The 26,644-nt window shown below is 49.6% G+C and overlaps 3 protein-coding genes across 9 annotated transcripts in view; 2 read left to right on the forward strand and 1 right to left on the reverse strand.

Moving 5' to 3' along the window:
• TCF7 (transcription factor 7) overlaps positions 1-5,784 on the forward strand; it is a 62,891-nt gene extending 57,107 nt beyond the window's left edge. For 2 of the 7 annotated variants that reach the window (XM_061352003.1, XM_061352004.1), the window contains 4 exons: positions 72-179; positions 1,327-1,375; positions 2,335-2,407; positions 5,239-5,784. In XM_061352003.1, coding sequence (XP_061207987.1) covers positions 72-179; positions 1,327-1,375; positions 2,335-2,407; positions 5,239-5,521 — 513 coding nt within the window. In that variant the 3' untranslated portion in view covers positions 5,522-5,784. Of the gene's footprint in view, positions 1-71; positions 180-1,326; positions 1,376-2,334; positions 2,408-2,963; positions 3,028-5,215 lie in introns of those variants that run through there. The other 5 variants (XM_061352006.1, XM_061352009.1, XM_061352007.1 and 2 more) reach the window with 4 other exon arrangements.
• JADE2 (jade family PHD finger 2) overlaps positions 1-26,644 on the forward strand; it is a 444,935-nt gene that overhangs the window by 244,510 nt on the left and 173,781 nt on the right. The gene's annotated exons all lie outside the window — the stretch shown is intronic.
• On the reverse strand, positions 9,539-16,106 carry SKP1 (S-phase kinase associated protein 1). The gene is made up of 5 exons (XM_061351997.1): positions 15,954-16,106; positions 13,448-13,521; positions 12,178-12,321; positions 11,509-11,649; positions 9,539-10,811 (listed from the first exon to the last, which is right to left on the reverse strand). The coding sequence occupies exons 1-5, from the start codon at positions 16,048-16,050 to the stop codon at positions 10,776-10,778; spliced, it is 492 nt and encodes a 163-aa protein (XP_061207981.1). The 5' UTR covers positions 16,051-16,106; the 3' UTR covers positions 9,539-10,775.

Genomic DNA, 26,644 nt, shown 5'->3' on the forward strand with positions numbered 1-26,644 from the left:
GGGGTGGCCGTGGTGGGATGGGCAAGGGGGGGGACAGTGGGGCCGTATCTCACTGTCACTTGTCCTTGCAGTGGCACGCGCTGTCCCGGGAGGAGCAGGCCAAGTACTATGAACTGGCTCGCAAGGAACGGCAGCTCCACATGCAGCTCTACCCCGGCTGGTCTGCCAGGGACAACTACGTGAGTGGCTGCTCTGCTCGGGTCCCCTCCCTATGGCATGGGCTGCAATGACCCGGGGTGGGGAGCTGACAACTGGGGTTTGCCAAGCAACCTGCCTGTCCCCAGTAATGCCAAAACCACCCCAAAAACAGGGCAGAGATGATGCAGAAAGAGCATAGGTGATGGGACACCCCTAGTTTGCATTTCCCTGCAGCAGCACAATGTCCCTGCCTCCTTACAAGCACAGAGCAGGAGCTCAGCATCCGTATGCAGCTTTGCAGGATCAGTGCTGGATGCTGCTGCCCTCCAGAGCTGCCCTTAGAGCAGCACCAAATGTGGCCACATCTGAAGGGCAGCAGCATCATGAGAGCAAGGCACCATCATCCTCCAAGATGAAGTACACTCTCCATAGAAATCTCCATCCTGTAGCATCCTTCATTTGGCAAGGGCTGGTTCCTTGCTCCAGAAGATGCATCCAGAGGATGGTGGGCTCCAGAGGTGCCCATTGGCTCTGCCAGCACTGGCAAGAAGCTGCTTCGAGTCTTGTGGTTGTCATAAGAGATGCTTTTCTCTCTGGAGCTCGAGCAGGAAGGAGGAGGAGGAATGTAGGTCACTTGTGCAGCACACGATGCGGATATCAGGCAGGAAATACAGTTGCTCCCACACTGAAGAAAAAGCTCACCGCAGCTCAGAGCTTTCCACCTTCACTCAAACCACAAGAAGTCATAGACAGAGTCAGAGGTCAAAGGCAGCCCTGCGAGCTGCCTGCTCCACACAGGCCAGATTTGCTCCTGTGCTGCTCTGCCCTCGTGATAAGCTCATGAGGAGATGAGGGGAGTTGTTGTGTGTTGTGAATCAGAGGCAGTTTGGGGTTTCTTGTTAGTGAGGGGAGCAAGAAGAATGAGAGATGGGTCCAGAGCTGCACAAAGACTGAAATAGAGAAGCAGTATTTAAATGTTAATTTCTGGGGATTTCCCAAAGCTTTCTTTCCCATTGGAAATGTGGAACGCTCCTCCTGGTTATGCTATGGAGCAATTCCTGTTTGGGTGTAAGGCACCACATTAAAGGCAGCAGCAGCTTTCCCCAGCAACCCAGTCCAGCCCCAAAACCCATGTGCAGCACCCTCGGTTCAGAGCATGGCCTGACAGCCTTTCCTTTGATTCCCTAGGGGAAAAAGAAGAGACGAACACGGGAAAAGCAGCAAGATTCCAACTCAGGTAAATGTGTGTGGCTTCAGTACCCCCTCACAGGGGATAATCCAAAGCAGTTGTCATGTTTTACCATGTTGCCTTTTATTCTCCCAAGTTAACTAAAGAAATACGCATGTATTTGGGTTTTAAGATGCAGCAAATTAACGTTTCTGTGACTTTTCCATAGAGAAGTTTGAATGAGAACATGGGTAGTATCCATCTCTATGGCTTGCCTGTGAAATGATCATTTCACCTGTTGTGGACTGAAACCCAGCTGCTGGCTGTACACAACAGGACGCTGGTGGTGGCCGAAACAGGGAGCATGAGTCCAGCACTGATCAAATGATCACTGACATGTGCTGATCAAATCCCATTTACAGCACTAGAGAAAACCATGATGAGCCCTATAATTATACAGTAAAACCGCCACACTTTAGGAAAGGACATGGAAAATAGCTTTTCCATTAAAACTGGAAGGGGAATGGTGGGGGGCAGAGCAGTAGAATAACCCATGTCTGGGTCTCCTTGGCGCTAACTCTGCTTTCAGCCTGCTTCTGCAATGTTTCCTCCTCTTCTTTTCCATGCACAGTCTGAGCTCACTGGCAGCCCCATTTAGTCACTGCTGGAAAGGCAGGGAACAGGTAAGGATGCAGACACAGGGGGCTGGGAGCACCTCTGGGATCTGGAAGCTTTTCCAGACTTCAGAAATGTGAAGAGCCTGCAGTTGCCCATATTCCCACAGCTGAGGCCGTTTCCCAAGCCTCCTTCCCCAGCTGCCAGCACTGATCACTGATACTGCCTAAAAATCCCTTTTTTTCCAGGAGAGGTTGGTGCTGGCTCCATTCTGTTACAGGAACATGGGTTGTAGTCTGGGAGTCGTGTGTTCAAGTGGCTAAAATGATGTTGCCTCTTTTCTTCCTCCTGCTCCTCCTCCTCTTTGTGCCTCTGCCTTGCCCATTCTCCGCCACGCATGCTTCTGTGTTCAGATCCTGCCTCTCCTAAGAAATGCAGAGCTCGCTTTGGCCTCAACCAACAAACGGACTGGTGCGGCCCGTGCAGGTGTGTATCAGCATCTCCTCCTGCTGGGGTGCTCCTGGGCGAGCGGGTTCGGCTCCGTGTGTCCTCCTGCTGCTCCGGCCAGGCGGGATGGGGTTTGCTCAGGGCACTGTCAGTTGTTGTCCAAGCTGCCAGGGTCAGGCTGCTCCATGGGGTTTGTACCCAGGCTCCCCAGGGTGGTGTTGGTGTGATGCTCTATGTGCTCCTTGGCTGATGGGCTTCCCTGGTCTTAAAAGCTTAGTTCCAGGGTGGAGACCTCTTATGCAGGGTTCTTCATCCCCTATTAGAGATTATCACATAAATAGGATCCTAGGGCCAGCAGTGAGTAGTTAATGGGTTTCTTTTTCCTGTTTCTACCCGGGCTAACCATGTATTTCAAGATCCAGCTCTTCTTGATGCTGAATTTTGCAGTACCCACCATGGGTGGGATGGGAAAGCCTCAAGCAAGGCAGTTTGCAAGTGCCCTGTGCCTCTGGCTTGCAGGGAATGGACATGGCCAGGGGACAGTAAAACTATAGCAAAAGCTGGAAGTAAAGAATTGCTTCATGTGCTTCTGCAGCTTGAAGTGACTGAAATGATTGAGTGCACCCAAATCCGACCATCTGCAGAGTCCCAGCAGTGCTTGGCCACTGGCCTTGCTGGCACAGTCTGAGCTGCCACAGCATCCCATGCAGCAGCAAACCTCCTGCTTGCCCTTTATACACAGGATAATGTCATCAAACTGCATTTCTTTAACTAATGAGGCCCTTTAACAAGTCACTGAGTGTCCACAGAGGGGTTTCATCCCGCAGCAATGCCCCATCCCGCAGCACAGAGCACGGCTGCAGCTCTGCAGCCATTCTCCAGCATCTGCCTTTGCTTCAGCTCTGAACCAGCATCTCCTCTGCGCTGCTTCCCCATTAACACAGCTGCTGAAGTGCTCCGAGACCTCGGCTTGCTTCTGTGTTTTAACCTTTGCCTCTCCAACCCTGGTCAGTCACGGCTGATCTGCAGTTCCCCTGTACCTGTACTGACTGTGCTGCTGCCGGCTGAAGGGCTCTGCTCACCTGCAGAGGTGCAGGATTTACTGAGGAGGTTTCCGCTCCACTGGGCAGGGACCCCTTCCCCTGGAGCAGCTTGCTCCAAGCCCCTGTGTCCAACCTGGCCTTGAGCACTGCCAGGGATGGGGCAGCCACAGCTTCTCTGGGCACCCTGTGCCAGTGCCTCAGCACCCTCACAGGGAAGAGCTTCTGCCTAAGAGCTCAGCTCAGTCTCCCCTCGGGCAGGTTCAAGCCATTCCCCTGGCCTGTCCCTACAGGCCCTTGTCCCAAGCCCCTCTCCAGGTTTCCTGCAGCCCCTTTAGGCACTGGAGCTGCTCTCAGGTCTCCCCTTCAGGAGCCTTCTCTTCTCCAGGCTGCCCCAGCCCAGCTCTCTCAGCCTGGCTCCAGAGCAGAGCAGCTCCAGCCCTTAGAGCATCTCAGCTAAATCCCTTTAGCTGTGTAACAGCCACATCAGCCTTAGCCCACTGACAGGTTCATTATCAGCAGCCAGATCTGCCTTTTCCCCCCATTACTTTAAATCAGGTCGTTTGGTATCACCACTGAAACTCTCCATCCTGCAGCTTCGGGGATGTCTGTGGGAAACAGCTTCTCCTCGGGCTCATCTGCTCCAGAGAATTACAGCCCATGCAAAGTAACCTCTGAGTTCAATACTCAGTTCAGCAGCGCTGTCGTGTTCCATATCACATTAATTGGGTCACCACGGCTAACGATGACACTGCCAGCAGTAACAGCACTTCCCTTGTTCACAGCCAGTGCAAAGTCATGTTTAATACTGGGCCAGTTAATACATATCCTAACACGGTCTGGGTTTTCATTAGGAAGATCAAAGAAAGGTGTGTGCCCGCATTAGCCGCTTCTCCACTTGAGCTGTTTCCCTCAAGTGAGACACGGAGGCAGGGAGCAGGGCGGGAGGAGGATGTGCCTTTAGCTGCTTTAGCTGTAAAGTCATTAATACCATCCCCAGCAGAGGAACTGTTCCCTCGCTGCTGTTACAGTGACATCTTGAGAGCTCCTTTGTTTAAAACTACCCTGAGATGCTTGAGGACCAGCAGCAGGTGAAGGATCTGTCACCCCAAGAGAGGGAAACACCAGCTCAGCACAGAGGATGTGAAGGCAGAGTGAGGGACTGGATGGGCAGGAGGGGTGAAGGTTTAATGGAGTGGTTTGGGGTGGAAGGGACCTCAAAGCTCCTCCAGTTCCAACCCCTGCCACAGGCAGGCACCCCTTCCACTGGAGCAGCTTGCTCCAAGCCCTTGTGTCCAACCTGGCCTTGAACAGGGATGGGGCAGCCACAGCTTCTCTGGGCACCCTGTGCCAGCGCCTCAGCACCCCCCTTATTTTGATTTTTATTACTGATATTATTGGTTTGGGGTTTATTGTTGCTTTTTTCTTTTATTAGTTGGGGGTTAATTAATTTGCTTTTCATTATTTTGACTGTTATCTCGAATTTTATTATCTTTTCATTTTTATTCATTTATTATTATTTAATTTTTGATTCATTTTATTCACTTTCCATCGTTTTAGTTTTATTCATTTATTACCCTGTATCACATGCCTTTTATTCCTGTTCTTTTTACTCCCCTTTCCCCATCCCCGCGCACCCGCGCCGCTGGGCCGCCGTTATAGCGCCGCCTGGCGGTCGCAGCGCAGCACAGCCCCGGCGCCGCAGTGAAGGGCGATCCCCGGGCGGGGTGGGGGGGCGCTGGACGGGTCCCCCCGGATCGCTGCTCTGTGCCTGGTGTATGACCCCGAACTCGCCCTTTATTCACAGATAACTCTCTCCACTGTCCCTAGGAGGAAAAAGAAGTGCATTCGGTACCTACAAGGAGAAGGACGCTGTGCCAGCCCAGTTTCTTCCGATGGAAGTGCTATAGACTCCCCTCCCTCTCCTCTGGACGCACTCCAATGCATCTCCTCTGCTTTCCCTTCAGACAAGCTCGCAGCCCCCGCTGACTCCGCACACAGAGATCACCCCGATCCCTTCCCCGGCTCCGCTCACCTCCAGCCCCCCTCCGGCTCCTCCAGACGGACGCCCACAGAGTCCCCTCCACGCTGCGTGGCCTCCACGGGGACATAGTCCTGCGCCCCCCGCCGGGGCACCGGGTACCTCCTTTCAGTGCCCACTGCCAAGGACCAGAGGCCACATTCCCCATCGCACTGTAGAACGTGCAGGGTTAGGACATGGGATGCCTTGAGGATGCTGGAAAACTCCTTTAGTTTTTATTTCTTTTGGGGGGTGGGAGAGGTGTTAAAAGATAGAAAAGTGATCTCCAAAACAAAAGGTAATGAGAACTTGCCAAAATTTAAAGTGCTGATGAGTAAACAAGCCTTTGTCCCTGCCCTGTGCTGCTTTTCTTCTTTGTTTGGGGGTTTTTGGTTCTTTTACTGCATTATCTCCAGGTATGGTGGGAAGCAGAGCCCACCTCCCCAGCTTGCTGCAGTACATGGTAGGTGCTATCACCCTAACACTGCCTTTGCTCCCTGCTTCCAAGTGTAGTCCCTCACTCACACATCTCTTGTAGCCATCACAGAGCTGGAAAAGCTGGAATAGGAGCAGTTGTAAAAGCTGAAGCTCAGTGTAGTGATGCTGGCTTTGATCCGACCGGATAACAGAGGAAAGGAGGGTTTCAGCCGAGGAGGTGAACGCTTCCAAGGTGCTGTTACAGGTAACGGGCCTCATGCAGACGTGTGCCGTGAGCATAGCAGAGGGAAGGGGAGCACTGAGCACAGAAGGAGCTGGACCAGCCCCTGGCAGGGGTTGTCCTCTGTAGATCATGGTCACAGCTCCCTGAATGCTGGGCAAAGCCTAAAAGCCCTCCTGGAGCTCCCTCCCCAGCAGAGTCCAGCAGCTCCTGCTCCAGGCACCCCCAGAGCCCTTCTGTTGATGCTTTGGTGGATAACTTCCTAAAATCCCCTTCCTCTGCTTTTGGATCTGCACAGGATCCTCCCTCCACCCTCAGGACCATGCCAAAGGTTCAGTGTGGTGAAAACCTTCACCACTTCCTGGTGTTCTATTTATGTTTGAGCTTGACCAACACAACCCCGCTGTGGTGGAGCTGAGATCAACCTGACCCCATCTCAAGCCCAGATGAATCCAATCACTTCTTGATTTCCTTTGGGTTTACAGGCTCTCCCCACTCAATCCAGCCCAAATCATCCCCTCCTTGAAAGAGATTCCAGACCAGTGAGGGGATAAATAACACCACACAGAGGGAGAGGGGGGTCTGGGTTTTGTCCTTACTGGGGTTTAAAGTCCTGAACACAAATTATGTAGTAATATTATTGTAGAACTGCAGAAATTTATGATCTTTATAATGTACAAATTATTTTTATATTGTTTTTCTTAATGCAAAAAAAAAGCCACAAACCCAAATTTTTTACATTGGGCTAAACAGAACTTTTAAAACCAGTTTATGCCTCAAAGACTGAAAAGAAAAGGATTAGTCTGTAGAGCAGCTTTGGGTTTATTCCTTTTATTTAGGTAGTTTGGCTTAGAGTAGCATGAAGTTGGGTTTAAGTCCAGTCTTAGTTCAGATCTGAAACTGTCGCTTTATTCCTCTCCTGTGTAAATGTAACTTCAGAAGCACTAAATGAAACCTCCTGCGCAAACCTGAACAGGATGAAATCGTTTTAGCGGTTGAAAGAATCATTTGAAAGCTTAAAAAGTTCTTTTAAAGCTTGAAAGGGTCACTTTAACCCTTAGGGAGGCAGCATTACCTGACCCCATGCCTGCCATACACTGGGTGATGCACTGACGGCACTCAGAGGGGTGGTTAGGTCTGGAGCTCCATGCTCTGGTTTACATTACTTTGCCAGCTTAGATAAGAGCAGGCACCAGTGCTGAACAAGGAGCTGCTGCTCAGGCTCTTCCCAGACCCCCCCAAAGTCTCTTTTTATCACTTGTATTTAAAACACACCCAAAACTTGCTTTACAGAACCATAGCGATGGCTCAGCTCATGCCTGTCACTGAGACCCTCAGTGGATGGGGCTGTCAAAGCATCAGCCACTGCCAACGCCACAGAGGACAAAGCAGCCTCAGTGGCACAGTTTAACCCAGCACTGGTGTAAAGCTGTTGTAAGTTACTACCCAGTTGGTATTATGGGGTTGTCCAGAGAAGCTGTGGCTGCCCCATCCCTGGCAGTGCTCAAGGCCAGGTTGGACACAGGGGCTTGGAGCAAGCTGCTCCAGTGGAAGGGGTCCCTGCCCGTGGCAGGGGTTGGAGCTGGGTTAGTTTTTAAGGTCCCTTCCAACACAAACCAGGCTGGGATTCTATAAAACAAGTAAGCACCAAAGGCAGGAATAAGAGAAAAAGCAAATGGGCATAGGTAAGACTGGTGGGAATTGAGGGGCAAGTCCCAGACCTATTAACCTGCATCCCTAGCCAAGGAGCAGCCCTCACCCCTGCCAGCTCACCAGGGCTTTCACCTGCTCATTCCAAGGCTGCTTTGGTCACACTCTCCCCAGGGGCTCAGGGCTCATCCCTACAACAGCCTCCTCTGAGCCCCTTTATCCCATCCAATTCCCACCCCATCCCCACACTGAACCCCACTGCCCTTGGCAGCATCTCCACACACAACCTGGAGCAGCTACACCTGCTTTTCCAAGCTCATGGTGTTCTCACCTGTGCTTGCTCCACACAGGCACATTGAGAGCTGCCCTCCGCTCCCAGGTGCTGCAGGCTACGCTCAGACTGCCCCTCGGTGCCCTGCAGCACGTTCAGTTTAGGCTGGTGTAACTGAGAACAGAGTTCAGAGCTTCCAAAACACACAAGATAAGAGACCATGAAGCTGCCCATTGCCAAGACAAAACAGTGACCAAGAGCTGTCCCCAGCACCAAAACAAAGTTACCTTGAGCAATACCAGCAAGTGTCTTTAGAAACACCCCATGAAGGGTTCCTGGTTTGTGTTAATGCTTTTTCTTAAACAGAAGGAAAACTTTGCCCTTTTTTAGTTCTTTTCACAGCAATTTCAACTCTTGTTTAAATCCATCATTCGACTTCCTGCAATCAGTTTGAATGTACAAGCCCTGGAAGTACCACTTCATTAAAGCCGAGTACAAGCACTGTTTGTATGTAGCAGGGATCAAGGTGTTGCAGCTGTACTTTCATTTGTCCAGTGACATCCACCACTTGTTGTAAGTTTTTTACTTCATTGAATTTGTATGTTTTTGGCTTTTATGTTCAAAATATGTTTATAGCTTTATAAATAAAGTAACTGCCAGAGTGGCTCTTTGAGATGGGCCACTGGGAGTTCTGATCTGAACCTCTCAAATAATGATTTCTTGGAAGTTAAGAGGATTCTGCTGCTTCTTTTCCCCCCACTTCATCATTTGTATGACTAGATTCTAGGATAATTGCTTCAATGGGTAGGACTGAAGTAGTAAACCAAGAGTAAGAAGAAATATATGGGTTGGTGTAATGGGACCTTGGGTCATAGAGTTTCCTGAGCAGTCCCTGCTCTCCATGGTCTGATCTCTCCCCTTCTCACTGCTATCAAATACCCTGTGATATCAGGATGATTCTTCAGTCAATTCTAGATGGGAAGAGCCAAGGACTTCCAAATCCCTGGCAGTGTTTGAGGCCAAGGAGGAGAGAGCTTGCAGCAACCTGCTCTAGTGGAAGGTGTCCCTGTGCCTGGCAGCTGGATGGGACTGGATGAGCTTTAAGGTCCCTTCAACCCAGACCAGTCTGGGACTCTATGTCCCAGCACTGGAGTGTTTTATGCCCCCTGACAACACGGTATCTAATCTGCCTGATAGGCACAGGAGCACAAAGGCTGAATAAGCAGATGCACCCAAAGATTTGAATGCTGCTTTGGAGCAAGTTAACAAATCCTTTCATTAATGGCTACAAAGATCACCTAAGAGCTGGTAAAGCATCACAATACCTCCATCTGCATTGCTTGCTGTTTAATTTCCAGCTTCATCTGAGAAGTCACCCACTGTGTCTGAGTAGCGGCCTACATCAGTCACTAAACCAAACCTCTACACCTGCTTTACTTCAGTTAACCACCGCCTCAGTGCTCCTGTTTGTACGTACACCCAGCAGCAAGCAGGCTGCCTAGTTCCAAATAACTAGCACCATTTGCAAACAAAAGTTTAAAAGCCCTTTATTAATCCAGAAGTGGAACACTGATATTTAAAGTGAGATAAGTATGTTTATTACGGTTCATTCTACTCTAAGGTTTATACAGAGAATGGAATGCAATACAAGCTAAGAGCACACCTCAAAGAGCTACCACACAACCATCCCTACTCCCTATAAGGGAACTGTAAAAAAAACAAAAGAAATACAAATCAGGAAACCAGTTACTGTTTAACTAGTTGCAAGTGGCTTTGTCCAAGTTAAGCTGATATTGCATTAGCTCTGTATGCAATAATTAAAAGTCTCTACAAGCCAAAGGTATCGCAATCGAAGGCATAAGATTTCATATGGACACAGGAAACCATGTTTTCAAGAGCTACATCACAAGGGCTGTTTAAAATTGCCTAAAACCCAGTCACTACTGACATGCACAGGTCAATAATAGTAACTTTGGTAATGTCAGTCATTTTTGGTCAAATCAGGATTCCACTTTTTAACAGGAACATATAAAAACACCAATCCTGTGCATAAAGCAACACACTTCTCATCTGCTACCAGCTAGAGGCAGGTCTTCAAGACATGGTTGAAGGACTCAGATTTCATTGTTGGGAGCTTGCTTCGTTCGAGATCACATCTTTCACTAGTCTCTAAAGCCAGACTAACAGGACAAGAAGGTCATCGAATAGTTTCTCTTTTTCATATGCAGGACAAGAACCATCTCAGAAGTTCCATCACTTTAAGCTTAAACACTAATTCTGCCCACAATGGTTCTGTAAGGAATCCAGTAGCTTTTACTTCACCTGCTTCCCCAAGACACACATGCTAATTAGCCTTTCTTGCTGAAGCTGTCAATACCCTGTAAAAGCAAGTGTCTTGTTCTTGAGGAAGAAGCCACAGGTGGGTTTATTTACAATGGAGTCAGTCCTTAGCACTGGAACTGGACTTGAACACTTTCAAAGTGTAATGAAAATGATAATCTGAAGTGCTACGTCCCATCTAGAATCCACACTGAGTTCAGTTTAATTCATTGCAGAGTAAAGTAAAAAGACATCCAATTACACTAGTAAAAACTAAGATTTAAATTTGTACTCAAAAAAAAAAAACCACTACACATGCAGAGGAACAATATCCTGCTAACACAACTTCATTTGCTGCTGCATTTGTCTACTATTAACAATTATGAACAGAGCAGTGCAACTAGTATTTGGAACAATCCTTACAGTGTTCGAGTGTCAGGCACAAGGCTTCACTTCTCTTCACACCACTGGTTCTCTTTGCGTACCTGAAAGAGCAGTTTAACTGTCAGTATTTGCAGTGAGCCTCAAGGCAGGGGCACCTCCCTGCAGGAAGGCATAAGCTCGGAAGCAGCTTTAACTTCTCATGCAGGTTTGTCATTCAAGATTCAGTGTTCCAGACTGACCTCTGTGTCAACACAACCCAAGAAATGTATTCCTCATGCCTTGATCTGGGCAAAGCAAATGGACTAGCTTAAGACTGAACTGCTTGTTTCACAACAGCTCTGAAGACAAACCTGAGCTCAGAATTGACTGACGCTGTATTTAAGAAGGCATCTCATTCTGCTCTCTCCCAACTCTGCCATTTTGCCGTCAGTTTGGTGTTCAAGACCAATCTGTTCATTACTTGAGCATCTAAACATCTTACTTTCCTAAGCTCATAAACAATACAGCTTCAACATTCTTACCAACAGCAACCTAAGCCTGCCATGAACAACCTTGATGCTTCCTCACCACGCACACTTGAGCTAGGACATCAATACACTTTTGACTGTTTCAGCTGATGGCCTGCAAGCCCTGTAGACACCAAAAGGTTGCCCACTAGTAGTAGGCAACCCAGTTATGAGGGGCTGATGCATTTACATTTGTTGCTACCAGGTCAGGTGCATCACACTGAATTTCAAAGCCCCACAGTAATTCAGCATAGAAAGCCATCTGAGTTACAGCAAAACCCAAAGTACGTACCTGTGCTTCCTCCTCCTCAGTGAAGTCATTCTTGATGTTGAAGGTCTTGCGGATTTCTTCTGGAGTTTTCCCCTTGATCATGTTTGCAACTGTCTTGCACGTGACATCAAGCAAGCCTTTGATGTCCAGGTAATTTGCAGCCTGTAGAAGAGTTTCCACATTTAAAGGCTCTGTATCAACACTGTGCCCTCTGCAGATGTGCTACCCAAGTCACACTGACACTGGAATGGTGCAATACTCAACTGCAAACACATCACCCCCACTCTGAGAAGCTTTACCTTGAAGTAACAGGACCTAGAACTTGCTTGCCAAACAGAAGGGGAAGTCATTTGCATCATGAAAGATACCCCCCATACTCCTCCTTATACAGAGCTTTCCAAAGCCTGCAAACACCCAAGATCTTTAGTGCTGAAGCACTATGAACTAGCCAAGATAAGCAGCTCTGCCTCATGGTACCACACAAGGTGAAAGCCAGGTTTTAATCTGCATGTACACCCCCAGAACTCCATTTCTAGTAGTAAGCCCTCAACTGAGACTCGGGAGCCCCAAGAGTAAAGACAGCTCCAGGGCCCCAGATTCAGAAAGGTCAAAGAAGCCATTCCAGAGCACAAGGACTTAGCTGTGAGTGGAGCCCTCCCAGGCACAGCCTCACACACCCTGAGCACTTACCAGGATAAGTTCAAACAGCGTTCCTTGGTCTACTTTCAGAAACTCTTGATCCCACACAGGGATGTCATCTGTTCGCTTCTCTTTGTTCTCATCATCCTCGGGAGGAGGTGGATCATCCTTGTGGTGGGTGCACCACTGAATCACCTAATCATGGGTTTGATAGGAGAGCTTCAGCACAATCATTCTCCCATTAGGCCCCAGCTAAAACTTAACTTCATTTTAGAAGAAATACACCTTTTCCTCTAGATTAGTATTAGAGCCCTGTGTAAACACACCCCAATACCCAGTATTTGCATTTCAGAACAACTGATCCCCAGCCCTGGAGTACAACAGCCTTCTGAAATACTAGTAGTACATCACTTATCGTCTTAAAAGCCAGCTGCTGGTGTTACAAAGCTACTCCACCCTGCACTAACACACACAGGACCGTGCAAAGAAAACCTACACCTCAGCCTTTAACCTGTTTGTAGAAGCACGGTTTTTATTAAGCAGAACACTACAGAGGGGAAGAGTGGAGCTGGCAGCAGCCACCAGCAGGCCAGGTTCACATGGCAAAAGTTTGCCTTTTTTGTTTCAGTAACTTGGAAACATGCAACCTCGGTCTCATCCCCCAGACAGTGAAAAGGAGCAGGGATCCACTGCAAGTAAAACCCTGTTCTGTTCTGCCCACCCCAGAGACTTGACAAGTCTGAAGTTATTTATGTGTGTGTTCACTAGGGAATAACTCCTAACCCTGTATTTACCCCCTAACAGTCCAGTGCTTATTTTAACACACCACTTTCTACTTCAGAGCACAAAGCATCTTAGCAGACTCTCTTTTCTCCCCTAACCCAACAATAATCATGGTCTGTTACTGAATTTCGTACCATCAAGTGCATGATGCCTCAAGCACTGTGACTGCCACTCAGTTTCTCCTAGTGTTTGGATCCTGCAGAACCACCTCAGTTCACAGAATCCAATTAAAATCCGTGCTTTAATCCCATCAATACTGGTGTGCACAGACGTCCAGCACCACTTCCACACCGTTGGAAGCCTATCTGGCCTCTGGCTGCTGTTCCAGGTGGTCACCCCCTAGGTCTCTTACCATTACCTGCCTGCCAGTCTCAGCCTAGTTCTCAGCTCCCCCAGATGCCCGTGTTCATGCACCTCTTATCAATTCAGCTTGTAGCACATGGAAAGTAGCTTTAATACAACAGCTCAACATACCCAGCTCCAACATGAATGCCACATTTCATCACTGCCATAAGCACAACCACTTTCAACATCTTACCTTTTTCAAGATAGCTGCATTAACGTTTGGAAGAGGGACTGGGTCATCATCACCTTCATCATCCATCCCCAAATCTGAAAACAGAGGTGACTAAGCAACTGGCAGGCAAAACCATTTACCCTTCTCTGAACTGGGCCACTTCACCAGTTCTCCACTGAGGCTGAACGGACTGTCAGCAATGGAGCTCTAACTGGTGAGCACAGAAGGTTTTTAGACAAGGCTGTGGAGCCATTGTATGTGCTAGGTTACACCCAGTTGAGGCAAGTAGCCAACAAGGCTGCCTCATCAAATGAGAGCATCAACAAGCCATCAGTTAAGCAGTCAGTTACTTGTTAGAGAGCTCAACTTGCTAGGTCAGTGTTGTGGGAACAGGATACATGGAATAACCAAATACTTGTGTACATCTACTGCTTTCAACAGCTCAAGCCAGAAGTTAAACCAGAGTGTTCCAACTGAGATCTCCCATTCCATTCATTATGAAATAAGGATTTAGATCTACTGTGGCAAGAAACAGTGTTTTGTCCCCTACAAGAGTAGCCAGTTATTCAGCCTCTGAAGCACCTGCCCTGCTTCTTACCAGCTGAAGAAGTTCACATGCTGAGGCAGCAACACAACCACTCAACCAAAAAAGCCTTTCCAAAGCATGCTCCTCATCCTCCTTGGTTTAAAAGCTTGCCAGCCTGCTCTAGACACAGCTGGATAAAGTTTGTCACTTTGTCCCCTTGATATAATTAAGGAATCAAAGTAAAAATTGAGATTAAAACATAATTAAGCTCTGGCCTTGATACACAGCACAAACACCACATTCACCAGCTTTGATTAGAGAATATGTCTTTCTGATTACACAGATGCTAACAGCTGGATGACACTAGCTGTCAAAGATTAGCATCTTGCAATTAGTGGGATATTAATTGGTACTACTTTATGTAATTGAGTAACTGCAGATCTTCATTCATTATATGCAGAGGAGACAATTCTACATCAGCAAGGAGCTTAATTTTTAAGCACAGATGACTGTCACACCATCCTCACTGATCAAATCCGTGCAGTTACAATAGCATCTACCTCAGGCAAGTCAACTCCTGTTATTAATGAGATATTAATTAGCCCTACTTCTAGTCTGGAATAACTTCATAAATTCAGAAGCTAAAATACTGCATATGTCACCAGTTAATACAGACTTCAGCCACACTCTGAATGTGGTGGCAGGTACTAGTGTAAGAAGTGACCAGTCCAAAATAGCTGCTATGGGGAAATAATTCAAGCAGTAACCCAGATTTAGTCAATTTAGATCAACTTGTCCCCATCACCCCCAAACCAGCAGTTTTATCTGTACCCAAAAATTCCTATCTGACTGGTTATCCCAGGATGCTCAACACAACCTCACCTTTTAGCTCTTCCCCTTCAAGCTGCAGCATCCAACAAAACATCTATTAACTGGTGCTTAACCAGCTGTACTGCAGATGCATTTCACCTGTACAAGGACACTGGTTCTCATCCAGAGTAGCAAGAAGCTAGTTTATGGTGCCTAACACCACCTACCACGTGTAACCTCCCTTTAGTCAGCACCAAGTGTCACTAAACACCAGCAGTGACACAGCTTCTGCATGAGAAAGCTGAGAAGAATTGTGCTCCCTAATGTATTCCACTGAGAGCAACGCTTCCTGCTCATGTTGCTGGTCGTGTTCTACAGCATCTTATTAACAGAATCAAAGTGTTCAAGACTTGGGAGTATTTCAGCCTCATTCTTATTGTTCTTAAGTGCAAGTGTCACAGCCTGCCAAATATTTATACCCAAGGACACAATTTTAACTACGTCGACAGAAAGGGTTTTTTTTCCTCCCAAGTTAATTCATGAATACACCCAAAAACTGGGAAAGCCACCAGGAGACAATGAGGATTTGCATGGAGGGATTAGACACAGCTTGCTCTGTATCCCAGCCATCTGGCAGACCTCCCCTCCCCCCCAACAAGCTCCTTTGTTTCAAATGTATGTCAGCAGGAGATCAGAACTGAGCATTTAGCCCAAATAATTGAATTGCAGCCCTAAGCTCACAATATAGGTTTCATTTTAGCTCTTCAGTGCATTGCTTTATGATCTCCCACCCCATTTAAGAGATATTTACATTGCAAGGCTGGTTTGTGGGATTAAATAATCTTGGGGTTTAATACTATTGGATGTTCTGTTTGCTTAACTCTTACAATAGCAACGCAGGCTGTAAGCAAGGCAGCAGGGTGCTCACCTTTTACAAGCCTCTTTCTAAGCACTTCTTAACAAGAGGACTGAAACTTTAAGCTTTATGTGAGAGCACACCCACCCAAAAACACAGTTTCAGCTATGACAGCAACTGTTTGGGCTGTGCTGACCTAAGGCAGAAGCTGCCTCATAGACCTGGGAATCCTTTTTCAGGGCAGCACCAGGTTGTCTCCTTTGGTCACAGCTCCTTCCCTGCATGCGCTGCTACCTCTGCACAAGGCAGTGCTCCTCAAGGGTTCATGCTCTTACCTTCCAGCATCGTCTTTATAGTTACAGACTGCTTTGCAATTTCAACATCGACTTCAAAGATTTCTCCATCTGAACTCTGCAGTTTAATTGAAGGCATCTACAAGAGAAGGACAGTTATTTCCACACTATACCCAGCAGATGTTACAAGTTCAGTCAACCCAAAGACAGGCATTACCTTTACTATTTATATTGCTTCTTACCCACGGCAGATAGACCAATGCCACTTAAATCCCTCAAGTTATTCACTGCTTGAATCAACAGGCCTAAAGTCACTAATCCTCATGCTTAAGAAACAAGGACTGTTGGAAGCTCAACAAGAACTTCAGAATACACAAATTATTACTGCTTATTTCTATAGTGAAACACTAGAGCAATCTTTCTCCTGACTTGACTTTCAACACTTCCAAAACACTACCTGCCCTCAAAGCCAGACAACTGCTCCTCAAATGAAGCCAGACCTCAAAAGCAGGTTTCAAACAATAGCCTCTGGAGCAGAATGACAAAGCTGAGGTTGGAAAGAGCCCCCTCAGAGCCCAGTCCAGCCTCCCTCCTCCAAGCACAAAGAACAGGTTACTCAGGATCAAAGGCTCCCCTGCAGAAAAGCATGTGGCTTTCTGAAGAGATTAAAAAGCAATACATCACCACAAGGAAGGCTTTCAGCACTCAGTACTGCTCGTACAGAGTAGGAAGTTAGCTCAGCACTTTGTTAGCATTAGGAAAGCTTAAGATGACTGTGCATTTTAAAGTTTCTCAAACAAACTGTATTAAGAGCTGCAATAAACAGAAACAGCTTCAGAGATGTCACTAACCAAAATACTCAAGCTCCACAAGAACGCATCTTCCCAGATGTTTAACAACTCCAACCCAGAACCAACACACTTGATACAGCAGGGAGGAGGCTACAACTCCTGCCTGAAGCTACACATGAAGTTTGCCTCGGTATCATTGCACTTGAACCAAGGAACTTGGAAGGACAAAACTGCCTGACCAGGAGCACCTTCTAAACTGGTTCTCAACAAATGAGCAGGATGTGTTGCAAGTTCCTCACCAAAGCGTCTTTTAGCAGCAAACCATTGCGACAGATTCATGTTCCTTGAGTTACCTGCTTGAAGAGCTCTAAGGCAGGTAACTTGTCCTGCAAGGCTTTAGGGACAAGGCATTACACATTCATTTCAAACCTAAGAGCTATGCACACAAGCTCCTCAGAGCAGCACTTGAGCCACCCAAACGGAATTAGCTGGACCCCTTTCAGCAAATCTACATTACCCCTTTCTGAATGCCTCCTGCAGGTCATCAATACAGCCAAGCCTGACAGCACTGCAACAAACCCAGGCTGTGGAGCACAGCCAAAGCGCGTTATTAAGCAGCTCACACCAGCTTGAAGTCCTCACTGCTTTCATTCCCATTTGGCAGAGCAAGCAGCTAGTTAATGTTTACACAGTAATGTAACCCTATATGATAGCATTACCTCTAATTGAGATGGGTGCTCTGGAGGAACACACCAACATTCCAAAGATACAAATATAGCCCCAAACATACGATTTGGATTAAACACACAGTGCTGCGCCGGGAGCTGGAATGACGGTGATCCAGGCACACATTCCAGACGTAACACACTCCTCCTTGCAGCGACCGCCTGCAAGCACTCACGAACGAGCCCAGCCTCATATGCCAGCCTTCGGGTGCTCGTGTCTAGGGTTACATAATGCTGCACAATGGAGCCAGCACGGCAGTGATGCTGCTGCCTCAATGAACCCAACCCCTGCAAGAACATTTGCATCGAGACCCTTCTATCACCCCAAACCACTTCTATCCAGACCTTTAGGTTACGGTTAAGGGTCTGGATCAGGTGGCATGAAGTTAATCTAACGCCTTATCACATAACAGACGAGGGTTTCATCCAAATGTCACTGTTTTTATACCACAGAGCTCTGCCTCCTAGAAGGAATAAATACAATAAGCAATGTTTAAGCAGACCGCGCTACAGCTGTGGAAACAGGCAGGCCTCAGCATCACAACCGGGTGACTAAGCAGAGCAGGCCTGAAGCTCCATCCGACAGAGCAGAACAGGTCGGGAGCCAGGCAGAAGGCAAACCTGAATTACAGCGGTTATTTGCATACAGAAGCCTGCAACGCAGGAGCTCAGCCCTCTCGAACAGGCAAGGCCGAGCCTCCCACAGCTCCTCATGGACACCGCTCCCTTCCCCTCCTCTCCGTGCCGCTGCCTCTAACCCCTCACCCCTGAGAACTCCGCGCAGGGACCCGCGATGACCGAAGCAAGCCCAGGCCCCGCGGGTGCGGAACGGCCCCACAGGGGGCAGCGCCTCCGCGTTATTTACCAGACCCCACAGCCGCGCCCCCCCCCGCACCACCTACAGGGCCCGCAGCCGCCCCGGCCCCACACTGCCCCCATCACCACCACCGGCAGCTCCGCCCGCGCCAGACCCGGGCCTGCTTTCCCCCCCCCGCCGAGCGGGCCCCAAGGCCAAAGCCTCACCGTGAAGCGGCGGCGTTCAGCTCCGCTCGGGCTGGACCTGGCGGCGCTCGGGCCCAACTGCGGCGGCGGCTTTATATGGCGGGGGGAGAAAGGGGGACAGGGAGAAGGACCCGCCTCTCGCTGCCTCGCAACGGCCGGGCTGCCCGCAGCGAACGCCTGACTGAAACCCCCACGCTCCTGGCTCCCAGTACCGCTCAAAGCGCTGCTGGACGGAACAAACCGGAGCCGCGCCGCCCTCCGCCGGGGGAGCAGCCGCGGAGCGGAGCCGGAGCGAGGGGCGGGGACGCGGCAACCGCCGCTGGGGTTTGCAGGCAGCGGCGAGGCCGTCCCGGGAGCCGAAACAACGGGCGGGGGCCCCGCGCGCGGACCAACGGCTGCGGCGCGCCCCCCCCTCGCGGACCCCTGAGGGAAGGAGAGGGCTCGGCCCGGGGGTGCGGTGGAGACAGTGGGGAGCGGGCCGCAGCGGGGAGCACGGGGCCGGGGAAGGGCGCTGGGGGCCGCCCGGTGCCGCTGCCCGCTATGGGGAGCGCGGCGTCCCCCTGGCAACCACCCGTGATGGCGCCCGGTGCCGGTGGTGTCCGTGGGCCGGCCCGAGCCCCCTCAGGAAGCAGCCGGGCCTGAAGCAGGAGCTGCACTGGAACAGTGGCTCCTTCCACAGGGCTCAACAACCACGGGCTGCTCCCGTCGGGTGGGAGCGCATCAGGCACAGCTCGGCACAGTTCATAGCGACAGGAACGGATTTAGGTCTGAGGAGCCGTCACTGAACACCCGGCTGGAGCCCATTGATGACTGCAGGCACCAGCTGTGTGAGGAGCCGCCAGCTAGAAGAGGCAGCTAGCAGCCAAGGCAGGGCTGTGGGGCACAACCAGTGCACCCGAGCGGTGTACCCCTGAGCAGGTAACATCTGACAGGGCAAGAGTGAGTGAGCGATAGGGACAGGCACTGGGTTAGGTATGAGGAAGTTCTTTGTGAGGGTGCTGAGGCGCTGGCACAGGGTGCCCAGAGAAGCTGTGGCTGCCCCATCCCTGGCAGTGCTCAAGGCCAGGTTGGACACAGGGGCTTGGAGCAAGCTGCTCCAGTGGAAGGGGTCCCTGCCCGTGGCAGGGGTTGGAACTGGGGGAGGTTTAAGGTCCCTTCAACCCAAACCAGTCTGGGATTCTGTCATAAAAAGGATGCTCCCAAGCACCTTACTTTGACCAACCAGCCCCCAGTGAATGCCTGTTTTGGCTCCCTGTTGTGCCCAAGCTCTAGGGCTGCAGAGGTGTTGCTGGGCCAGGTAGAGCCGTGCCCAGGCTGCAGCATCCTGCCCCGCTGGGCAGCTCCCCAGCTCAGCCTATGGTATGTGTACCGAATTGGCAGCTGTCAGAATGATGCAGCTTGGAAATGAATCAGACACGGTGGTTCATGGCCCCAACTGGAAACAGGCAGAGAAACACGAGCTCTTTTCAGTCATAGGAGCCGGGACCGAACATCCCGGCCACAGGTGGAGGCCTGGGGAGGAGAAGTCTGCTTACCTTCAGTGCTAACAGCCTCTGCAATGAGATCTCTATGCAGTCACTCAGTGCTATACCATAGTACTGCCTTTATACTGGAGTTGGACCCGGCCCTGGCACATCTTGAAAGGCAGAACATAATTTCTCTATGACAAGTCCCAGTGCAAACTTTCCCATTCCGGGTTCCCGACCCCAGCACTTGCTTTTCCTAACATTTAAGGAAAATTCCTACCCAACCCATTCCATGGGTCTGTGATCTGAAGGCGTTGGCTCAGTGAGGATGCAGACAGGGGTGTGAGGCCACCAAAGTGACCGCAAGGTGTCTGGGGCCCTGCTTGTGCTGCCAAACACCCCCCTTGCTCCCCGTTACAGCTGAGCCCTCTTTCCACCAGCTGTCCATGGCAAGGTGGTTTGTAAGTAAAGGTCCTTGCACAGGGGCAGCTCGTGATTGTGACAGTTGACTTCAAATCCTGATTAAAACCGGGTTCAGAACTGAAGGGGGTTTCACAGCACTTCAGTGCAGGTGGAGCCGCACTGCCTGTAAGCAGAGTGGTCCCTGCGGCAGCACTGCACCGCGGAGCCCAAGCGCAGTGTAAGGCACAGCTTTCCCTTCCCCTGGGGTCCCAGGCAGTGCACACACAGCTCATTGAGCACGTGGCAGTCACACCTGGAAGCAGAAATAACCTCCCGGTGTCAAGAGTTTTCCTGAAGTTTGGAAATTCTCAGGTCAGGAGCTCGTTTTGCTCATTCCAGTCCACACCCCCCTCACCAGTATTCGTTCTTAGTCTCCTGAGTGACATAACCCCAAATATCCCAAGTATTCCAGTTAAATAGGGGTGACTTTCTTTAGAGGTACATGACTCAAATACAGAGTCTCAGCCAGGAAGAACCTCTTAAGAGCTATGGGGACAATGAGGCTCTTCCCAGTCAGGCCATAGCACTTCAACAGGTCTCTGCATAAATTCCACTGACTCCCTGACCTGGGAATCTTGTTGGACAGGCTTTGGGATGCCAAGCAGCTCATTAGGTACCGCAGGCTTGAGGGTGACTCTGAGCAACCTGGTGTGAGCTGGAAGGTGGATTTCAATTCAGTGTGCTCCCTTCCAGCCTGGTTTACTGGGAGCCTTGGGAACACCCACTTCAGCTGAGTGAGCATCTGAGGATGTCTGGTGATGTTTATACTGATGCTAACAGAGGTTCCTCAAAGATCCTGATAGACTAACCAGATAAGCTGCTTGTGCACCATTTCTTAGGAGCTGGTTATCATGGTTTTAATTTACATTGCACCTATAAATGTGTGAAGCCTCCAAACTATGCCCAGTGTGACCCTTTGGTTGTACCAGCATCACATTCACCTCATTCTTTCTCAGTCGCTCCGTGTCGTACTCCAGCGCTGAGAACCACAGTCACCGCACTAAAAAAGAGAAACAACACTATCTTGATTTCCCTTAAATGTTCTTTTTTATTGTGGTTTGTGTTAAAAGTCCTTGGGCTGGAGGATCAGCCAGTGACAGGGGGTGGTCTGGGGAAACCATCTGCAAATCCCAAATCCCCTTTCCCTGTGGTTTCTGATGTGGCTCGTGACCTGTGAGCGCAAGCTCTGTCTGCAAAGCAGGCTCAGCAAAGGGGGAGGTGGATTTCATTAGACCACACATGTAATCCAATCCAGGAGCAGGCAGAAAGCGAAGGTCCAGGCTTAATTATGGGATTCCAAGCGATGCTACTGATGGGTTTTATACAACAGCTTTCTAAAGGAGAAACATCAGTCCCCAATGGACTTGGGATTTAGCTGTTGAATTAAAAGCCTGGATAAGTTAAAGCCAACCCACCCTGCACCCCAAACCCGTGGCAGCCGGGTGCTGGAGATATGCTGTAATCACAGGATAGCCACCTCCCACTGTGCCCTACATATCATACACTGAATCTCCCCAGCTGCCCCAGATGCTTTCTGTTATCTGCTGGGGAGAGCAGCTGCTGCAGCACTGATAGCCACGGTCCTGTGAGTGAGTCAGTACCAGCCATGCACCAGAGCTGTCCTTCGCTAGAGCTGCAAGGCAAAGAACAGGGTTTGCAAAACATGGGTGGCCCAATTTCCATTGTTACACACAATACAAATAATCCTAAACCTGAGCACACCGTGTTATCAGCCACTGATAACTTGTAATGAAAGACCTTTCCCCACCAAAAACCCAGAGAGGAAGGGGGAAGCTTAATACTAAAGCAGCTACCTGGAAAGATTGGAGCAGCCGAGATCAGAGCAAGCTTCATTTAATGCTTATGACTCCAGAAGAGCTCTGACCTACATACTGCAGCATCCCCGGGGGCAACAGTGCCACAGCTGCAGGGGGAAAGGGATGTCAGCACATGGAGCATGCAGGAGTGGCCTCCAGGGCACAGCACTGCGTCTTCTCCCCAGCCTTGGGTTCTCTTGCTGGCTCTTGGGCAAAAATCCCTGTGCCCCCACCCCTCAGAACCCCTCTCAGTCTCCTTTCACACAGGAACTGGTCTGGGGTGGGATACTCTTTACATGAAGCAGCCACGGCAAGTTAGAACCCAAACTGAGCTGCCTGGGTGAGAGTAAACCCAGAAAACATCACAGTTGTTCATGTGAGAGAGGGTACAAAGACACTGCTGAGCTCAGCAGCCTGGGCTGCTGCTGCTGCTGCTGCTCAAAGCAACCTTGCAATGGTGCAGTAGCAGCAGAGGAAAATGCTTGTTCTGTTGCTCTGGGAAAAGCCAATTCTGGCATTTCCACTTCCTCAAACCTTGCCTTGAGCAGCATCCTCAAGCAGGCATCGCTTCTCATCCGTGTTCTATTCCAGCCACACAAGACAGAGCCCATCATCTGGGGGAGAGTCCAGTTGTGACACCAGCAGATTGCCAGCACTCAGCCACCAAACCCTGTCCAGCAGGCACCAGCTGGGTTTCTTTCCTTCGTCAACTTCTTTCTTAGAATCATAGAATAGTTCCGGTTGGAAAGGACCTTAAGGTCACCCAGTTCCAAACCCCTGCCATAGGCAGGGACACCTCACACTAAACCATGGCACCCAAGGCTTTGTCCAACCTGGCCTTGAACACTGCCAGGGATGGAGCATTCACAGCTTCCCTGGGCAACCCATTCCAGTGCCTCACCACCCTTACAGGAAAGAATTTCCTCCTTATATCCAATCTAAACTTCCCCTGTTTCAGTTTTAACCCATTACCCCTTGTCCTGTCATTACAGTCCCTAATGAAGAGTCCATCCCCAGCATCCCTATAGCCCCCTTCAGATACTGGAAGCTGTTCTGAGGTCTCCACGCAGCCTTCTCTTCTCCAGGCTGAACAGCCCCAACTTTCTCAGCCTCTCTTCCTCTACCACCACTCATTCCCCTTACATAACTACAGGGATTCAAGAGAGTTTAGAAGATAAAAGACGGGGGGGGGAAGAAAAAGGTTAAAAATAGAATCACACCTACTTAAGTGTATTTGCAGCATCTATTTCCTGACCTCACTCCACCTCCAGGCTCCTAAGCAGGCTCGCTTCCGTTCCAGGTGTGCACTGGGATCCTTCGAACCCAGCTGGCAGGGAGGAATCACACTCCATCCAGTGCTCCATGTGAAGATGCCGCCCGGTGGGTACCCGAGCCCTGCGGGCAGCGGGGCAGCTCCGCCGGCCACACACCGGGATGCAGCCACGCGGTGGCGCCGGGGCTCGCTCCGCGGGACGGGAGGCACCGGGGCAGGGAGAGGGGAGCGCTCGCATGAGCTCCCTGGACCTATTGACAAGGGTTGGGGTTGATTTAAACGGGCTTAGGAACGGCTTTAAACAGCAGAGAATAAACCTGCATAGCCTCACAGTCGGCTGAGTGAACCCGGTCAGCTTGAAAGGGTTGCACGACCCCGGGTCTTTCACCTTGGGGCTGTTCGAAGTCCAACAACCAGATTCTGTGCTGTTTGTGATGCCGCAGATGTTAAAGAGGAGTTGTTTTAAGGTTTCAAAGTCTATGGGAATAAATACAACGGGTTTCAGAAGTCGGGCTAATTCAAAGCATTTCTAAAAGAGATTGCAGGGAAAAGGGTACAGCTTTGAGATGGCTGAACTAAAGCAAGATACACTGATGGCCAGACACAACAGAGCACTCAGCAGCAGCCTTTCTTTGGGAGGGGGAAGGAAGAACAGGCTCCAGGGAGCTGCAGCACAGGTCCCTGCAGCAGCAGCAACACTGAGCCATGTTCCTCTTCCCTGAGGACAAACGCGGCAGGGAAAAAGGAGGGAAGCTGCCTGCAAAGTGGGTCAAGCATGGGATGAGCACTGCAGGATGCTCTTAGACTCTGCCAGGGCCCCTTTTCTTCATCAAATAAGGAGGCAGAAGAGAACAGTGGCCACTGACCACTCCTGCTTCATCTGCTGTGCTAAAGAGGGGTTTTCACAGCAGGTTTTATGAGGTAGGGTGGCAAGGGGTTGGTTTTCCACCTCCTGATAAACAAAGGCAGTTGGGAGCCAGGCTGAAGCCTTCCAGCCCAATGGAATATGCAGTTATCAGTTTGAAGATGATCACTTTTGATCATGGTCCCCAGCAGAGCAGCACCAGCATCAGCCCAGGTGTGGCTTTTCCTTGCCTGGTCCAGAAAACTTCCAAGACTGGGGATTCTGCAGCCTTCCCAGCACCCTCCTATAGTGAAAGCTGGTATGTCCAATCTGGTTCTATGCACAAGTTAATTATGTACATACAATATTTAGGTTCTATCAGTTATTTACACACCAGCAGCCATCAGTTTAATCTTCATCCAAAGCAGTTCTGTTCCCCACAGAGTAATTAAGAGATTGGGAGCTGCAGTTCAACCCATTTTAAAGAACAAAGCTTTTAAGCCACAGCACAGGTTTTAAAAGGCTAAAACATGCAGCACTGCTTAATTTAAACCCAAAAGTGTTGTTTCAGCCCTTTTTTCCCCTGTATGAATGCCAAAGAACTCTGATCCCTTGCTCAAGAGAGCAGCTTGCCTTCATTCCCATCCAAAAGCAGCAGAGCCAAATGAATTAGAGCACTGAAATAACTTCTTAGCCAACCACAGAAGCTGACTCATGAGGTGCTTGCTCTGCAGGGCTGTTCCAGTGTATTCCTGGGGACTGCAAGATTTCCACACAGTCCAGTGGCATTTCTGCTTAGCCCTTTACCCATTCCCAGCCTCCTCCTGGAGCTTGCAGAGAACTAATGCTCAGTGTAGCATGCAGAAGGCACTCGAGTATTCTGCACGACTTCAGAACCCACTGCTCCAAAACCTAAGCTCATATAAAGCATGGAGTGGGAAAAACTTCACTTTCACCTCTCCAAAACCCCCTAAAAGGTATCTTAAGATGAAGTGGTGACAGTGGAACTTCACCATCACCTGCCATGGACTGAATCTGGAGCAGTATTTAACTTGAGATTAAAAACCTGCGTTGTTCACACTTGCCTCTTCTCACAGACCACTCTTCCTGATGAACAAGAGCATTTCTCCTTCTGCTCCCTCCTCCTCCTCCTTAGGATACAGCTCCCTCCATAGCAGGAACTGTGCTCCAGCATTACTAAGGGAACAAAGATGAAGGGGTGAAAGGGGACAGAGAGAGGAATGTGTTTACTGAACTATGGAAGAAGGCCCCAAATAAGCCTAGCACTTACATAACAGCTTTTGGTTTGTATTGTACATAAGGAAATCCTTTAAGATTCAGGTGGAATTTCTAAGTTGCCAAAGCAAAGACACAATTACTGCATGATGCCAGTGTTTGAGTTCACAACTGTAAGAACACGGAAGCAGGGACTGGCAGATACCAGTAAACCTCAGAGATCTCTCTCCTCACATTTCCAGATGGACTTTGGTACTAACCAGACTGAAACACAGGCAGATGAAATGCCCAAGCTCTCATCAGCAATCCATCCACTCACCACCTTCTCCCCAGGGCAGGATTTAGTCTGTTACCATACAGACACACAGGAAGGAGCAAGGTAACCAGCTCTGTCTGCATCAAATATCCTCCTGGGGTGTTATCGGGAGATCTGAACTGGGTAACACTGCCCAAGCAGCCGAGGCAGGGACAGGGATGCAAATGTCAGCAGCTGGAAACTGTGTGACAGGAGGGTGAGGTGGCAAACACGTGTGGTGCTTCACCTTGGAGGAAGGAGACATCACACACAGCACTGTCTGTCCATCAGTGCATAGAACAGGCAGGAGAGAGGGGTAGAGAGAACATGAAGGCCAGTCTGTGCACTTCAGTCTCATTTTACCCTTCAAACCCAGAGTTACTGGATGTTTCCCTGTGTAGGTGTGCAATTTTGTCTTGATTTTGAGCCAACGAGCCCTTAGTTCAGAAGGATGGGCCTCTACAAGCGAAGGGCACTTCAATCTGATACACAAATTCAGGTGAACAGCTAAATGACAGGACATCAAGTGTGACTTCAGTAAAAGAGTATGGAAAGCTCAAACCCCTCCTCCATCTGTCCAACAGGATTCCACTGACTATCCAAATTCTGAGGAACAGAACAAAAAGAGTACGTTTTAGTTTCATTCACGGGATGCCTTCAACAATTTAAACCCCAATAGGGACTCACCAGGTTTAACCACCCTGCTTCAAAACCCACTGAACTACCACAGAATGGGGATTCCGGCTACTCTTATTTCACATGTCAGGGATCCACCAGTCCTTGGAGTGAAGGAGGAACATCACCGCTATTTCCAGAACAAGT

This window comes from Neopsephotus bourkii, unplaced genomic scaffold (assembly GCF_033783945.1).
Source record: "Neopsephotus bourkii isolate Nb327-2 ecotype Australia unplaced genomic scaffold, CSIRO-AGI_Nbou_v1 NB_620, whole genome shotgun sequence".
In the NCBI taxonomy this organism is placed as follows: domain Eukaryota; kingdom Metazoa; phylum Chordata; class Aves; order Psittaciformes; family Psittacidae; genus Neopsephotus; species Neopsephotus bourkii.